The following is a 17,763-nucleotide window of genomic DNA, read 5'->3' as shown; positions in this document are numbered from 1 at the left end:
TCTAACTTTATATTATGAACCATGTCTTTTCCCCATTACTCTTTTCATTGAAAGCATCCAGCTCGAGATTGGTTGCTTTGGCTTATACAAACGCACTCGGAGATTACCATCATATTGTAGTCAAAACACATCCTTCTAAAACCGATATGATGCAGAAGCACATCAACATGATCCGGAAGATCATATTGACGACAACACATTCGGGTCTTCTTTCAAACGTTAAACTAATGCTAGTCATTGAATTGGAATTTTTCCCCATAACCTTTCAAAATCCATTCACCATTGTGCATTGTGTTAATTAAACTTGGTGTTCTTTACATTGTTGTGAAACAAGAATAATATCTCAGTCGCTAGGTATCCCCGAGCCGTTACGTTAATCAGACATGTCTGTAAATCAGAAGAAAACACTTTGTATTGAAAAGTTTTCCAGAATTCGAAATTGTGGATAAAGTGTTAAAAACCTAAACTACAGCGATATCACCATTAAGATCGCTGACTTTTGGAGAGCAGCAATGGAGGTACCCAGATTTATATTACAATTCCACCATATATCACAGAATTCCAAATAAATGGTTCATCCTTCCAGGTAACTATTCAAGCAACCTATACCGTGTAGTTCCCTCTTTCGCGATCGTTCACATAGCTGAATCGGATTTGTACTTTCCGTGAAGCAGAACTATTATTTATTAAACATACATCTTGGAAGTGTTTCTGAGGAGACCTCAATGCAATGCTGTCATTTGACTTATTAAATACAAGTCATCGGTAACAATCGTCGATAGAATGAACGACGATTTTAAGATTTTTCCCGATATTTGTTTTTTTGGTGGCTCCAGTCCAATTATGACTGGAATTATGCAGTATCAGTTATAACTGCTAAGTTTTATGGTGTAAAATATTATTCCTTATTGCTGATCATTAAATTCTAACAAACTATACGCATGTAAGTTAACTGTTACTAATGAGCATACAAAACTGATATTTTTTATAAATAGTAACGTAATTATATGGAACATATATTGGATTGATTTTCCGAAATATAGACTTTATGTCAACTTAATAAATCGATTGTGCGTGTCTCTATGGCACCTAATTTATGTGTTGTTGTTTTCTTTGGTGACTTATCACCTACATTCATGGGTCGCGCATTTTCGTTTTCGCTTGCGATTAGCATTCTTCATGCACGAAACTGAAGCGCTGAATCGTACTGCATGATGGGAAATTAGTATTTTATTTACGTATGCAAAATAAAATATATTTTCTCATATACTAAAATAACAAAAAAGCGAGAGAAAAATGTTACCCCATAAATTGTTTTTTTTTTTTGTAAGCCTTCCATATATATTATCGAATGGGTTGTTCGTCAATTCAACGCAAATTAATCCGCTTACCTTCAGCTAATGTTGCTTAAAACGATTTTAACTGTAGGTGGAAAAAGATATACTCTTATACTCTTAATTGCAGTATTCTAAAGTACGACGATGGTCTCATGAACATTGTGTAAAAGTAGACAATATTTAAGAATGTTTATTTTATTCTAGGCCATTAATTACTTGATTTTCAAAGTGGCAGTTAACACTAACGTTCAGCACTGGGTTATCATGCTGCAGACGCGTAGCATTCTCCTGACATCAAACCGACCAGTCCCAACACTAACCTCTTAAAGCTGAGCGCCTAGCAAGGCAGGTGTGTGTGTGTGTGTGTGTGTGTGTGTGTGATTTGGATATTTAACGTAGCTTTAACAATTTTTCAGTCATATCGCTACGATGTCTGCAGTGTGGCAGTTTATAGTGATGTCTAGCACTGGGGCATCATGCCGCACACATGTAGCATGATGTCCCACCCAGTCACATTATCTTGACACCAGGCCGACCAGTCCTAACACTAACCTCTTAATGCTGAACGCTAAGCGAGGCAATTGTTAGTATCAGTTTTGAAAGTCTTTGGCATAACTCGGCCGGGGATCGAACCCACGACCTGCCGCATCCAAAGCTTACGCTCTAACCACTAGGCCACCGGAGCGGTTCGGCAGCTGTTAGTATTATTTTTATGACCTCCCGCATCCGTGGCTGACGCTCCGGAGCGGTCTAATGTTCAAGGTATAATAATTGTGATAATTCATTGGATGAAATATGATAATTAATTTCACTACCGCGTACACACCAAGATAGCCTTGAAATTCAGAGTCATTCTTAGATGCTTACATGGCCGACACGATTTGAAATCCACCACCCGTGAATTATATTTCTTCTTAATGTGTTATTTTACTTTGAATTGGAGAGGAGAATGATTTAACTGTTTATATTTTCTGTATGAATGATCACAAAATTCAGAATAAAACAAAAATGGTAAACTGTTAACATTGAGCAGGATTCATTAATAAATCTGCAACTACAGTCTGGTATAGAGGGGATCATGCTAGCCAATGCCAATGAGCATAAAAGTTAAAGCAAATTTGCTTTCTACGTGTGAATTTTATATATATATATATATATATATATATATATATATATATATATATATATATATATATATATAATCTCGTGGGTGATAATACTGAGTTTTTCACCCTTTCGAATAAATATAATTGTCATTAACTCGATTCAAGCAAATATCCTCTATTTACACGAATAATCAATGACTACTTTGCCTGCTGAATTCGCCACGAATTAAAATATTAAAAGAGTTTTTCAACCTTTCGATGAAATATGTTATTATCTCGTTTCAGGCAAATATCCTCTATTTACATGAATAATTAATAACTACTTTATTTGCTAAACAAATATATACAATTTTCAACTTAATAAGGTAAGTGAAATTTTTATATAAAAACGTCGATAGGGCACGAATTGATCTTTGAATTAAACATCTCTTTAAACAGGCCCATATTTTCCTTTATCCTTGAATAAACACAAATTCATACAGTTAATATACATATAGTCATATTAAATTCTACCGGGAACGAGATGTCTTCAATTTTTCCGAAGGCTGGTTTTTTAAAACGGACATCCGTACATCTCCATAAACTAGTTTTGGAATATCAATCTACAGAATTAACTTTGAACATGCCATAGAATGATCAACGGAAATAAAGATTTTTAAACGGTCCTTATCAAGAATAATTTGTTACAAACAATAATTATCGTACATTCTCCCTCATAAATAGTCCAAATACTTACTTGCAAACCTTCACGAAACATTATTATCTTTACGGAAGGCGAATAAAACGTTAAAATGTTCACCACTTCATAAGATGACGATTTTTCCTCAGATTTTTTATGTCAAAATTGTGGAAAATAGCCATGAGCACACACCCACCCACCCCCACCCCCCGAGGATTTCACATCTGAACATGTTGTGGTATACATCCATAAAACTTTTGACAAATACATGTTTACCACCCCACCCCTGAAAATGATCCTGCGGGCACCCCTGAAAATAGTCTAGAATTTTAAGGTGCGAAAAGATTACATATGAAGTACTTCGGATGTAACCATTTGGCTGAGACTTTTCTGTGTTAAAGGTCAAATTTAGTCAAATGTTAGAAAGTTAAGTTTTGCTTTACAATACAATTGAAATTATTTTCTTTATCATATCATATTACTCATTTGGTTAATTAAACTCAAAACAATATTTTAATTATGGTTTTAAATAACGAGCAGCTGGCCCTCATGGAAAAACGTAGCTAGATACTAACAAAATAAAAAGTTCAATGTATACTTATTTTGATGATACCATTTGTAAATAAAAGACTACAAACAATTGTATCAATTTTTAGATGAGGTTACTCATTCTACTTTAGGTTATGTTACTGTTCTTCCTGTATATATGTTAAACAGACTGGAAACGGCCGATCTAATCAGGTTAATAATGTTTTATGCAACACCTTTGTACAGCGTAATGTTTCCACTTCACTAGTGACACATTTCCGAATATCTACTCAAACAACGCAGATTTTCTTTTCTACTATATACCTTTAAAAGTAAAGACCTTCGATTTGCATGGGGTTTCGCAATTATGTGCTATCCAGTTTAATAGCTGCATTACTACATGGATAAAACATTTCCAAATTTGACAATACGTTTGGGACAGCGAAATTGTACAAATTTGTCTTGTACATATCCTGCTTGAAATTGTGTATTTTTTCCAAAATAATGACTGTATTCGTAATAAAATGAAGCCGTTTTTATGTATTTTTAACGCGTTCTATATATAGTGGTCGGTTGCGTACTATCTTTAAACAAAATATTTTTTGATGAGTGTGAGTTTTCTTGTTAGAATTTTCGTTTTCCATTTTGGTTGTTTCTACATTCAAACGTAAATGCTTGTGTGACCTTTGCAAGCTTGCAGTCTGTGAAGCAGAAGCTGTATCTAATTTTACATTGTCACTTAATTTCTCTTTTTAATCAGAATTACGCAACGCTAAGTTTATCCATCGTTTCTTTATTGCCACCATAGGATACAATGGGATTCGGCACAAGTTCTTAAAACTTCAATTAGCACTCTCCCTACATGAAACATGTATTAAAACATATTCAGAAAGACAAAATTATAACAATAATAACGAAAAATGACGAGAGAGAGAGAGAGAGTGATGAAAGGGTGGAGGGGCCGACACAACGACGGTAATCACGATTTGAGTATGTTATTGAAATCGTCCTGTAGCGATAATATATTTGCATACATGATGTAAAATTCTATACTTTTCATTTGCATCGAATTTCCCCAAAGAAGTAAACCTATGCTGATAGTTGCATATGACATTGAAAGTAATTTTCTCATCAACGCAGTTCCTTGTCTACTGTAATTGCGATAGAACACGAATAAGCGCATTGTGGCTTCGATCCCACCGCAGTTAGCACAAAGGGGTGTCAGCAAGTTGAACAAAATAAAGGAAAGTTTTGAATCAACTTAACAGTCTAGTATGAATAGTATCCAGGGTTCCGTTAATCAAACTTGACATTTAACTAGATATGATATTTAGACAAAAACATTCAAAGTACTGTAAGACATATTACACTGAGTATCCTGTTCGGGATCGTTTTAATGCTGTAGAGTGTTAATTATTTTGTATTTTTCTTCCAGACTGCAGACTTTCCCACCCTGTTTCTTATAGAGAGATTGCCTACTAGTGTATTTTGGATGTCCTGTAGGTAGCTTCAAGCTGTAGGTTTTCCAATTTTTCTGAATCGGTTTATGAGAATCCATACTAGACTACACTGGCATATTTCAAGATAGGCCTGGTATAAGTTATATACAGTTTTGATAAAATCTGCCTGCTAAATTTGTATTTTAGTTCGAAGATTTGCTATTTGAGATGAAGTTGTTTTCAAAATGCTATCAATGTGAAAAGTTTATTTGGAATTTGATGAAAGTAATAATCCAAATGGCAATGAGAATTCACATATTTAAGTTCTATATTGTGAAAAAAAAAACAAGTTCATGATTATTTGTTACGTTTTTATTCGTGAAAAACATAGCCATCGATTTGTTCTGGTTTAAAAATTAGGAGTCTTTGTTATTGGATCATTATTCATGACAAGCTCTATCTCAGCACAGTAAGGGGATGAATAATGCGAGATGTGTCATCTACATAAAGACGAGAGAGAGAGCTCATACCATCGGCCATATCGTTTACTTAAATTAATAAATTAAAAACAACAGTGGCCAAAGCACGGATTCTTGTCGTACACCAATATTTATAATCATTTTCCGTGAACGAATCTCGTGCAAAAGGACCGTTGAACTTTCAAATCATTTTATCAGATTGTCTGAAATACCGCATTCGTTCATTTTAAATAATACGCATCTGTGCTAGACCCGAACAAAACTTGTGATAGATTACAAAATACAATACAAAAAGTTTGAGATTGTTCTAATGAAGTGCGTATACTGTAATACGTTTCAATAATATGAAAAACAATGGGGTGACCAGGAAAGAATCTTAATTGATACTTATAAAAAGACGGTTTTCTTAAAGGTAATTATGTAATTGTTTAAAAATGCATCTTTCAAAGATTTGTGTGACACCGCTAAATAGAGTGTCTGGTCTATAATTGGGAACCTCAGGTGGATCGCCTTTTTTTAGGAATGAGAAGAATGTATGCAAGCTTCCATTTATCTGAAAAATTATTTTCCTTCAATGGCCGATTAAAAATCAGTGCTAATGGTGCCTCTATTGTTTCATTGACGCCTTTAAGCATTCTATGTCTTACGCGATCAGACCCAGTGTCTTTATTGACATAAATTAATTAATACTATCTTTAATTTGTTCAGTCATATTAATTTCGTTTAAGGTACATACAATCTAGTTTGAGAAATAAGGAGAGGAACATTACTTTCATCAATAGTTGAAATTGAGATAAAATACTGATTTAATAGGCTAGCATTTTTAATCATAGATGCAAACCAAAGCATTATTTCTTGTATCAATGAGTGGTGAAAAAGAATTTGAAGGACAGTTTCTATCTTCTCTGAAATGTTCTATAAATCATATTTCGAGACGTACTTGTGATGTTGATTTTCATGGCTTTACCGCGAAACATTGAACGATTGTTGTATGGAGATTCTATACTGCATTATGGAGTTATCCATTATTATTTGGGATTTTATGATGTGGTAGCTGTTCTCCATGAAGACAAGTAATAGTAAAATCATAATAAGAATCTGATGCACAACACTTTGTTACTGACATTGTGATGAGAGAGAGAGAGAGAGAGAGAGAGAGAGAGAGAGAGAACAGTGTGAAAAAAGGTAAAGAAAACAATAAATGAGATTATACGTACATTTTTCTCGAGATTGAAATAATTTGCTGGTTAATTTAACATACAACTGCGTAAGTAATATAGTGATTTTAAAGTTGAATCAAATACTTGATAAAATGTTAAAGCTATATACTAAATTAATTTAATACAAATCAGCTAAATATGGAGTTTTACTTCAAGATGAATCATAACGTAAACAGCTTAAGGATTGACATCACATTTCTTCCTCGTGACTACATCGGTAAGGTAACTGTAGCAAGTCACATACACGTTACACCCGTGTCCGTACGCATTTGCATTCATGCACATATACATATATACGTATATGCGTACATATAAGCATACACATATTCTTGTACGTATATATACACTCACACACAGATCTACCACTTTGAAATGTACATATAACAGTAATATAGTTGAATGATATTTTTTATGTTGAAAATACAACATTGCTCGAACTGAGGTAACACGAGCCGGCGATGTGATTCAAACTGTGAACAATGCTAAGAGCCAATCAAAATCAGCGATACAAGTTAAACATAATTGGCCGCACGTGCGGATTTGGAAATGCGAAGATAAAGATCGAGTAAGGAGTTCACAAAGTTTTCAGAGTATACAATATTGTTGATAATATTTAATTTGTGTGCACAATTTACAAATTGGAGATTTAAGTTTTTAATTAATGAATGCGAATTAGGAAGATACTGAGATATGTGTTTTTTACTTGACATGAACTATCTTACCTCCTTCTGATTCTCTGAAAGGGATATTCCCATCCCTTGTCCCAAAAATATATTATATTCTTTTTCTTAAGTTCTCTCAGTTTTCTTAATAATTTGGTTATGCTTATTATTGACGAAATCCTCAGTAATGAAGGTTCCGTTCTCATTCGTGTTTGATTTTTTTTTTTTCTCATGTGGCACAAACTTCACAACTATTTGTGTTCTGCGAGACTTCTTGTCAATTGATCCAAGATTATGACAGCGGTCGATTTTATCAAGTGGCCACCAACTCCAAGCTTTTCTTTGAAAAATGCGATGACCACAGTATGTGTGTTAAACTCCGTCGTCACCAGATACACTGTTCCGTATTGCCCAGTGTGTGACAGCTGGTCTCAAGATCTTTAGCCTGCTTAGATATCGTTTGCCTGAATCTGTTAATCTCTTGGTCTTTTTCAGACTGTTCATTGTTTTCAAACTCGATTATAATGCAGTTAAAGCTGATACGTAAAAAATGTATTGCTATATTTAATCAGGATTTTGTTTTGTCTTCGGAAAAGATGTACCGTATGTCGCTGGATATAACAATAATAGAATGCTACATGAGTAACACATATCACAGGGTCGTGCAATTTCAGTCAATGACAATTTCGTATATATATGCAGCATATTTTACAAAGCAAGGGCTATCATGTTACACACAGTAACGGATGTGAAGTATAGAATGCAAACACATAGCATTATTCTGTCAAACGTTTCTGCAATATCTGGCCATGTCACAAAATCAGCGGGAACGGCAATTTCCGGACCAGGTGCAAAACCCGCTTCAGTTGCATTCTTGTTTATCTCTGGGTACTTCTCAAGATCAATGACCATCCCTTCTTTACCCTCTTTCTTCATGGGTGTAACTTTGCTTTCTGAGCGTGGTCTTTTTCCGAACACTCTGTTCATTGTCAGCATCCAATTAGGGATAGGGTGTTTGTTATCATTGGAATGTATTCGGAGATTAATTATCATAAATACTGTAATCAATGCACTTCCTCCTAAAACCGAAATGAGATAGAAGCAGATAATGGGCATTGGTGCTGATGTTTTGGGGATGTCGTCATTCACAATAGTCATGAACACGGCAAAAGACAGGAGCACTGTTATGGAATATGAAACTCTTTCTCCACTTTCTGGAGGGATAACGAACACCGCTGCATTCAAGAAGCACATCAGTATAATCGGAAGAATCATATTGGTGACAAAAAATTCAGGCCGTCTTCTAAATGTCAAACTAATGCTAGCTAGTGAAATGGAATTTTGCTCATAAGAAAGCATATTCCAACCCTTTAATATCCATTCACCGTTGTCTTTATAGAACTTGATGTTCATATCATTGTTTGGAAACACGAGTACAATCTCAGTCGCTAAGTATCCCCAAGCCGTCAAACCAATCAAGCATGTTTGTTCATCAAAAGGAAACTTGTAAATGTCCGTATAGCACTTTGTTTTAAAAATATCTCCAGGGTTCCAAATTGCGGCTCCGGTGTATAAAAACCGAACTAGAGCGATATCCGCATTAAGATCACTGATTCTTTCTGTTGGATTGGAGAGAATCAATGGAGGTGCCCATACCTTTGCCCTAGGAAAGACGGTTGTTCCGATTCCACCATACATCATAGGATTCCAGGTAAATCGTTCATCGTTCCAGGTAACCGTTAAGTAACCCACAACTAGCATTTCTCCCTTGACTTCATCGAGATCGTTCAGGGAGGTAAGGCTGAATTGGATTTGTACTTGAAGTGGAGCAGAACTATTGCTCCTTGGATATACATCTTCGGAACTGTTTCTCAGAAGATCTTCATGCAGTTCCGTCATTTTGCTTATTAAATACAAGTCAGCTGTCACAATCGCTGATAGGAAACACGACAATTTTAATAGTGCCTCCATGCGATTCATTTTTGTAGATCCATACCAATTAAGACTGAGAATATAGAGTATCAATTATAAATATTTAAGAGTTATGGAAGTAAACGTTATTCGTTATTACTGACGATTACAGTCTGAAAATTCCTGCTAAAGTAAGGTCAGTATTATTATAGTGAATACATCTTTGAGAAAATATATCCGTTAAGATTGTTTCAAAACCAGTAAGTCATACAGTGAACACCTAAACTAAACATGAACACATTATTTGCGGAAGTGATTCACGTTGTTTTCTCATTATTCCTTATAACAGACATTCATTCCTATTGTAGCAATCGAAATTTTAGACTGACTAGAATAGCTATAATGAAACGCTTAACCTTAAATAGAAGTGGAATATTTTACTTTCTCCAACCTGGACCAATCAAAATTTGATATCAGTAAGGTAATTATATACGATATTTATTTAATTGATTGTATAAGGTATGATTTGCATGTAAAAGGTGTTCATGTTGCTGTGTTTTTATTGGAATGCATATATACCAGTATACATAAATGATTTTCGTGCTGATAGAATTCATGGCAACTTCATCGACCATTGTGCATATCCATATAGTAGGTTAATTTATGTTTACTAATTTCTCTTATCATCTATATAAAAGGGTCACATGTTTTCTTTTACACGTACAATTATCACCTATGTAAATTGTAGTTTTCACATATATTTATCACCTAAAGCTTAGGTAACACATTTTCGTTTTCGCGTGCAATTATGACTTAAACAGAAGAAACAAATGTATTTACGCTTTTACTGCAATTAATATACTTCATGCACCTCGATGTTTTCCAATATCGTGCTGCATGAAGGAGAATCAGTATTTTACAATGTACGAAAGAAATGAATGTTAATATTGTAGCATTATAAATTAGTAATATCTTAAAAAGAAAAAAAAACAGACAATGTGTTTATTTAACTCCTAACAATATAATAGTCCTAAGTATATTTTTGTCCATAAAAAAAAATTTGTAACTATACATATTGCAACCAGATGGGACTTACTAGATGTGTTGTAACACATTCTGTAATTGCACATATTGCTAGCAATTGGGATTTACTAGATGTTTCGTAAAACTATTTGTAACTGTACGTATTGCTAGCAGATGGGATTTAACTAGATGTGTCGTAAAACAATCTGTAACTGTACGTATTGGTAGCAGATGGGATTTAATAGATGTGTCGTAAAACAAATCTGTAACCGTATGTATTGCTAGCAGATGGGATTTAACTAGATGTGTCGTAAAACAATCTGTAACTGTACGTATTGGTAGCAGATGGGATTTAATAGATGTGTCGTAAAACAAATCTGTAACCGTATGTATTGCTAGCAAAATATTGCTAGATGTTCGTCAAACAAATCTGTAACCGTATGTATTGCTAGCAGATGGAATTTACTACGTGTCGTAAAACAATCTGTAACTGTACATATTGCTAGCAGATGTGATTTACTAAATGTGTCGTAAAACAAATCTGTAACTGTACATATTGATTGGAGATGAGATTAACTAGATGTGTCGTAAAACAAATATGTAATTGTACATATTGCTAGCAGATGGGATTTACTAGATGTGTCGTAAAACAATCTGTAACAGTACATATTTCTAGCAGATGGTATTTAAGGTGGCGCTCTACAGTTTAATATTTTGCATAGGGTTAGAATTTTAAAGAAAACTGGTTATACTGGCTATTTAATAAAGACCTTGTATATCTTAGGTATAATTCAAAGAACCTTTAATTCCCTTTATTTTTATGTATGATTGGTGGGTGTACTATGGGTTATAGAACTTCAGAGGTAAATTGTATAAAAAGAAGAGCCGATAACTTTTTTTTTACATTTTACGTATTTGGTAATTCATTTATTGCACTTTCAGAAGCTGGTATTGTCTAGTCAGGCAAGATTCATTTTCCCTATTTTAATAGCTGCTACGGATAGTGTACTTTAGAATAATTCAGGCTGACTTTTTAGCACAAGGGAGCAGTCATTTTAGTTAGCAGTGTGCTTAAATCATGTACAATTTCCAAAAGTACAATATCCAAAGAAATATCATCCACATTGCATTAATATCGCATAGAGGTCTGCCAACATTCTCTCCACTGTGCATGTTTTAAATGCGAAGAACTTCACCTTACATACGTCACTCTCTCTTAAGTACATATTAACTGGTGAGCGCCCCCTTACTAGATGTGTCGTAAAACAAATATGTAACCGTATGCATTGCTAGCAGATGGGGTCAACTCAATGTGTCGTAAATCAAATCTGTAACTGTACATATTGCTAGCAGATGGTATTTACTAGATGTGTCGCTAAACAAATCTGTAACAGAATGTATTGCTAGCAGATGGGGTCTACTCAATGTCATAAAACAAATATGTAAATGTAAGTATTGCTATCAGATGGTATTACTCAATGTGTCGTAAAACGGTATGTAACTGTATGTATTGCTAGCAGATAAGAATGTGTCGCAAAACAAATCTGTAACTGTATGAATTGTCAGCTGATGGGATTTACAACTATTTATAATTGTACGTAGTAATAACTGATGGGATTTACTCCAGCATTTTAAGGCATGATGGTACTCTCATCAAAGTTGTCACAAAGGAATCAATGCTCCATATTGTCTACATAAATAATCAATTACTATTCTATACGTTCAATAAATATAAATTATCGAACATAATAAAAACGATCGAGATATAACAAAATTGTTTGTGCCAAACTATTTGATGATTCAGTGACTCATGAACTGATATTTGAATGAAAGATTACGATAAACAAGGTCCGCAGTTTGTTTTATCCGCAAATAACCAAAATGTTGCATAAAATGTTGATCTCATTTAAATGTGTACTGAAGGTCTTCATCGTTCAAAGGTATGTCTTTTCAATGGACATCCGGGCACATGATCAACATCCATCAACTTTAAATGTTTAGTGAAACCGGGGCCAGAACGCAGAACAAAATCTCATTTAGAAAGTAAAGAATGTTTGTGTAAAAGATTGATCACTTATTCTTGTGTGATATTAAGAGAAGACGAGGTGTATGATATTCACTTTGTAATAAAGAGGAAGAAACCCTTTGTACATTTACTTTATGAATGTCTTAAAGTGACATATATTTATGGGGGAAAATGGTTGACTGGTTGAGAGATCACTATCTACACGAAACTTTTAAGTTATCTATCCTAGATATTGTATTCGGAATGCACAAACAACAAGAGTAGTTTAGCTTCTGTATCTTCTATAGGGAACTTATTACACATAGAAATAGGTAGCTCATGCATGCAAGACATAATACCAGTAAAGAACATTTTGGTATCTTGTATTTCAAAAGAACAAATAAACATAATATAGCTTACTAGTACAAACATCACGTAAAAAACTCAGTGTGCAGAATTCAATAAGAAAGTATGCATAATAAGTATATATGTTTTGTCTATCTTTTTGGGAAGAAACCAGGAAACCAGTGCAAATATAGATTGATTCCAAATATATTCATAACATTGTATTTTTTACTCTTAGACAGCAATTACTGATCAAAACAATGAGGACTTCTTTTTCTGTTTAGTAAAAGACTAAACTTTTATTTCTTTTTATATATAGACTGATTTCTATGCCTTTGTATGTGTTTAAGACTGGTACATTATTAATAATAATTTACAATGCTATTTAGAGCATATATCCAATCGGCAGAGAATGTGTACCGAGGCGTTTAGGGAACCAATCGTACACATCAATAAATCATATTCTGAGTGACAAAACAGTCTTCTCATTCATTTTTCCATTTCTTCATGTAATATGTAATTCACAGTTCAAATACATATTTTATTGTAATTAAAATTGACGTGTAAAGCAATGTATCCTTTGATATCAAGAAGAATGGAAGTTTTGCCATTTCCTTATTGTTGTACCATAAAAATGACAAAACTTTCATATTTCCTCAGGCCATTAAATTCATGTATTCTACAATTTGTTTTCAGTCTCCTTTGAGCCCCTGTTGCAGACACAATGGCGTATACATAACCACACAGAGTATAAATAAAGACACACCTATATTCTATATGCCTAAACGCCGTTGTATGTATACAGTTATGCCTTAGTGGTAGCTATTGGTGAAGAGTAAATATAAATCATTATAGAATCCTTTATTATGACTGTTACAATTGGATTGGCTTCAAAAATTTAATCGAAGTCACTGGTCCACAAAATAAACCGATCGTTAATGTCCGTCATTTCTACGAAATGCGTCAATCGATTGAATAGTTGTCGGGAGGCCAATGCCCAATAAGAAGGTTTTACAATATCCACTGACCTATGAGAGAGTTGATTGTCTCTCTGGCATCTTTGAGTTGGGGTGAGTCGTCGTGGGTAGAGGAATACATATCGGCACAATGAGCATTGCCTGAAAAACAAGATTTATTTATTGATTTATTGACTTATTTATTTATTTATTTATTTATTCGTTCCTTCCTTCCTTCCTTCCTTCGTCCGTCCATTCATTCATTCATTCTTCATTCATTCATTCATTCATTCACACCGTATGTAACGAAACTATTGACAAAGTAGGATGCCCAGTCACAGAAAGACATTAATGGCCATAAAGAATCACGTTGAGTGTTGAATAATTTCTTTGTGCGTATAACTAAATATATTAACCAGAATTATATTGCAACAGTAATTCACATCAAAATGCATATGCTATGCTATAAATGAGTTCGACAGAAATAAGGTCACTTTTGATCAAGTTGTTTGTAAGCAAAAAAGGTGAGAGTGTTAGTCGTCAAAGACCTATAATAACTGACGGCATTTCTCCAGCATTCTTAAAACTAGCAAAGTCTGCAAACGTTAAACTTGTTGACGTACCTATAAACAAATCTCTAGCGACAGCAGTTTCTCCATATGGTATTTAACATGGTACAACTTGTAGCAATACACCAACAGGACATTATCCTCAATCAAGGGCACTGCTGACTAGTTAGCATACTACCAACAACTTTCATAATGTTTGAAAAAGCATATTTTATGATAAGCTGATAAGCCTTCTAACTTTATTTTTATGGATTGCTGCCAACACTTTTACAAATGCTCCAATAATTATCGAAGCCTGGCTTGATGCTCTTGTTGAAAACAAATACTCTCTTTCTATTCGTATGTATATGTCAAAGCCTTTTGACTACTTGTTCACATGACCTGCTATTCGTATGTATATGTCAAAGCCTTTTGACTGCCTGCTCACATGACCTGCTATTCGTATGTATATATCAAAGCCGTATGACTACTTGCTCACATGACCTGCTATTCGTATGTATATATCAAAGAATTTGACTACTTCATCACATGACCTGCTATTCGTATGTATATAGCAAAGCTTTGTGACAACTTACTCATACGACCTATGTATACATCCAAACCATTTGACTATTTGCCCACGACTTTATATTCGTAGGTATCTATATCTAAGTCTATTGACTATTTGTCCACCACCTGTTATTCGTATGTATATATCTAAGTCTTTTGACTATTTGATCACAGCCTGCTATTTTTATACATATATCTAAGCCATTGGACTACTTGTTTATGGCCTGTTATTATGATGCATATATCTAAGCCTTTTGACTATTGGATCACGACCTGTTATTCTTATGTATATATCTAAGCTTTTGACCATTTGCCCAAGACTTGCTATTACTAACATAAAAAGATTTGGATTCAAAACTTAGACAGCGAGACTCATAGAAAGGTATGGAGTCAACAATGAGACAATGAGACTCATAGAAAGTTATTGAATCAACAATGAGACAGTGAGACTCATAGAAAGTTATTGAATCAACAATGAGACAATGAGACTCATAGAAAGTTACTGAATCAACAATGAGACAGTGAGACTCATAGAAAGTTACTCCAACTCGATATTAATACAATCTTTCATATTCCATTCATATTCGTCTAAGATTCAGCAAGTCGCAATTACTTGCAGAAAAGAAAAAGAGATTGCAATCATACACAGACATAACACTTTTATTCCTGTAGCATATTAAGAGAAAAATCTTATTTGAAAGAAACTATCAAACGTTTAAAAAACATAATTCAACGAGCTGTAACCTAACTAACTCAGCACACTGATAACCATAGTCATCACTGTTCCAACTGAGACTTGGGAGATCAACAGTTTATAGCCTTGCAAACTCCGAAAACGGCAAACTTCACTGATCGCTGAGATACACTTTGGTGACTAAGTCCTGCGAGAAATATAGCCAAGTATATATATATATATATATATATATATATATATATATATATATATATATATATATATATATATATATATATATACATATGTTGTTAGATCTATTTTCTTTTACTTAAAGTAAATACTTGACAGATAGTTGATATGGGAATTTGATGACTGTTTACTTAGCTTAATACTTAGTAAATACGGGTTTTAAAACGTGTGAATGAAACACATCGTTACAAATGATAAATAACATTATCTCTTGGAATTTGTTTCAGTTCTGTTTGCTCTTTTGAAGAAATTTGCATTTGAATTCTTGCCCACAAATTTGTTATACACATGATGCTTCACCTTTTACAATTACTAACTACTTAATCCCTAATAATGTAGATACAGACCACATTATGTCTTAACAATGTAGACACAGACTACATTAGGTCTTAGCAATGTAGATACAGACCACATTAGGTCTTAACAATGTAAGTGGCCGAGTGGTCTAAAGCGCTCTCCGTTACGGATCACTGCCATCTCACCTCTGTCTGCATGGGTTCGAGTCTCGGATTCGGTCAATGTGGATATGTGAGAAAGCTTGCCAGTAGCTTCTCGCGGGTCGATGGTTCTTTCCGGGGATTTCCCGGGTTCTTCCTCCACCATTAATACTGGCCGCTATGTATAGTCTATCGTGTGCTGAAAAATGGCGTTAAACCCTACAACAACAACAACTTAACAATGTAGATACAGACCACATTAGGTCTTAACAAACTGAATGTAGATACAGGCCATATTAGGTCTTAACAATGTATATACAGACCACATTATGTCTTAATAATATAGATACAGACCACATTAGGTCCTAACAATGTAGATACAGACCACATTAGGTCCTAACAATGTAGAGACAGACCACATTATGTCTTAACAATGTTTATACAGACTTCCTTAGGTCTTTACAATGTACACACAGACCACATTAGGTCTTAACAATGTAGATACAGACTTCCTTAGGTCTTAACAATGTACACACAAACTTCTTTAGGTCTTAACAATGTCGACACAGACTAAGTTAGGCCTTTACATTGTAGATGCACACCACGTTAGGTCTTTACATTGTAGGTACAGACTACGTGAGGCCTTTAAAGCGTAGTATGTACGTTAGGCCTTTATAATGTAGATGCAGACAACGCGAGGCCTTGACAGTGTCAATGAAGACAACGTTAGGCCTTTACAGTGTAGTACCTACGTTAAACCTTTAAAGTGTCAACATTAGGTCTTTACAGGGTAGACGCAGACTACGTTAGTCAATTTTAATGTAGCACATATGTTCGACCTTTACAGTACAATGTCGATGCAGACTACGATAGACCTTGACAATGTAGTTATAGATTACGTTAGGCTTTTACAGTGTATATGCAGACTAAGTTAGACATTTATAATGTAGAGATACCGCTCCGGTGGCCTAGTGGTTAGAGCGTCCGCCTCGGATGCGGGAGGTCGTGGGTTCGATCCCCGGCCGAGTCATACCAGAGACTTAAAAAATGGTACTAACAGCTGCCTCGCTTGGCGTTCAGCATTAAGAGGTTAGTGTTAGGACTGGTCGGCCTGGTGTCAGGATAATGTGACTGGGTGGGACATCATGCTACATGTCTGCGGCATGATGCCCCGGTGCTAGACATCACTATAAACTGCCACATTGCAGACATCGTAGCGATATGACTGAAAAATTGTTAAAGCTACGTTAAAAATCAAAATCACATCACAAATCACATATAATGTAGATACAGACTACGTTAGGCCTTTACAGTTTAGATGACAGGCTAGGTTTGACCGTTACAGTATATATGCACGTAATTTTAGGCCTTTACAGTTTAGATGCAGACCTTTACAATGTCGATGCAGACTACGTTAGACTTCGACAATGTAGCTACACATTACGTTATGCCTTTACAGTGTATATGCAGACTAAGTTAGACATTTATAATGTAGATACAGACTACGTTAGGCCCTTATAGTGTAGATGACAGGCTAGGTTTGACCGTTACAGTATAGATACAAGTAACTTTAGACCTTTACAGTTTAAATGC

At 34.5% G+C, this 17,763-nt stretch overlaps 2 protein-coding genes across 2 annotated transcripts in view; both read right to left on the bottom strand.

Moving 5' to 3' along the window:
• Positions 1–5,505: 5,505 nt before the first annotated feature.
• LOC149799346 (neuronal acetylcholine receptor subunit alpha-3-like) lies at positions 5,506–9,403 on the bottom strand. Its single transcript, XM_089957061.1, has one exon. It carries the CDS (start codon positions 9,347–9,349, stop codon positions 8,159–8,161), a length of 1,191 nt encoding a protein of 396 aa, XP_089813187.1. The 5' UTR covers positions 9,350–9,403; the 3' UTR covers positions 5,506–8,158.
• A 3,332-nt stretch (positions 9,404–12,735) lies between these two features.
• The window catches only part of LOC149799345 (putative serine protease K12H4.7), a 31,867-nt gene continuing 26,839 nt past the window's right edge, over positions 12,736–17,763 (bottom strand). The window contains exon 10 of the mRNA XM_089957060.1: positions 12,736–13,852. Within this exon, the coding sequence (XP_089813186.1) occupies positions 13,746–13,852 (107 nt within the window). The 3' untranslated portion in view covers positions 12,736–13,745. The remainder of the gene's footprint in view (positions 13,853–17,763) is intronic.

Source organism: Sinohyriopsis cumingii, chromosome 5, assembly GCF_028554795.1.
Source record: "Sinohyriopsis cumingii isolate HCF-2022 chromosome 5, ASM2855479v2, whole genome shotgun sequence".
Taxonomy (NCBI): domain Eukaryota; kingdom Metazoa; phylum Mollusca; class Bivalvia; order Unionida; family Unionidae; genus Sinohyriopsis; species Sinohyriopsis cumingii.
This window is presented reverse-complemented; position numbering and strand designations above follow the sequence as displayed.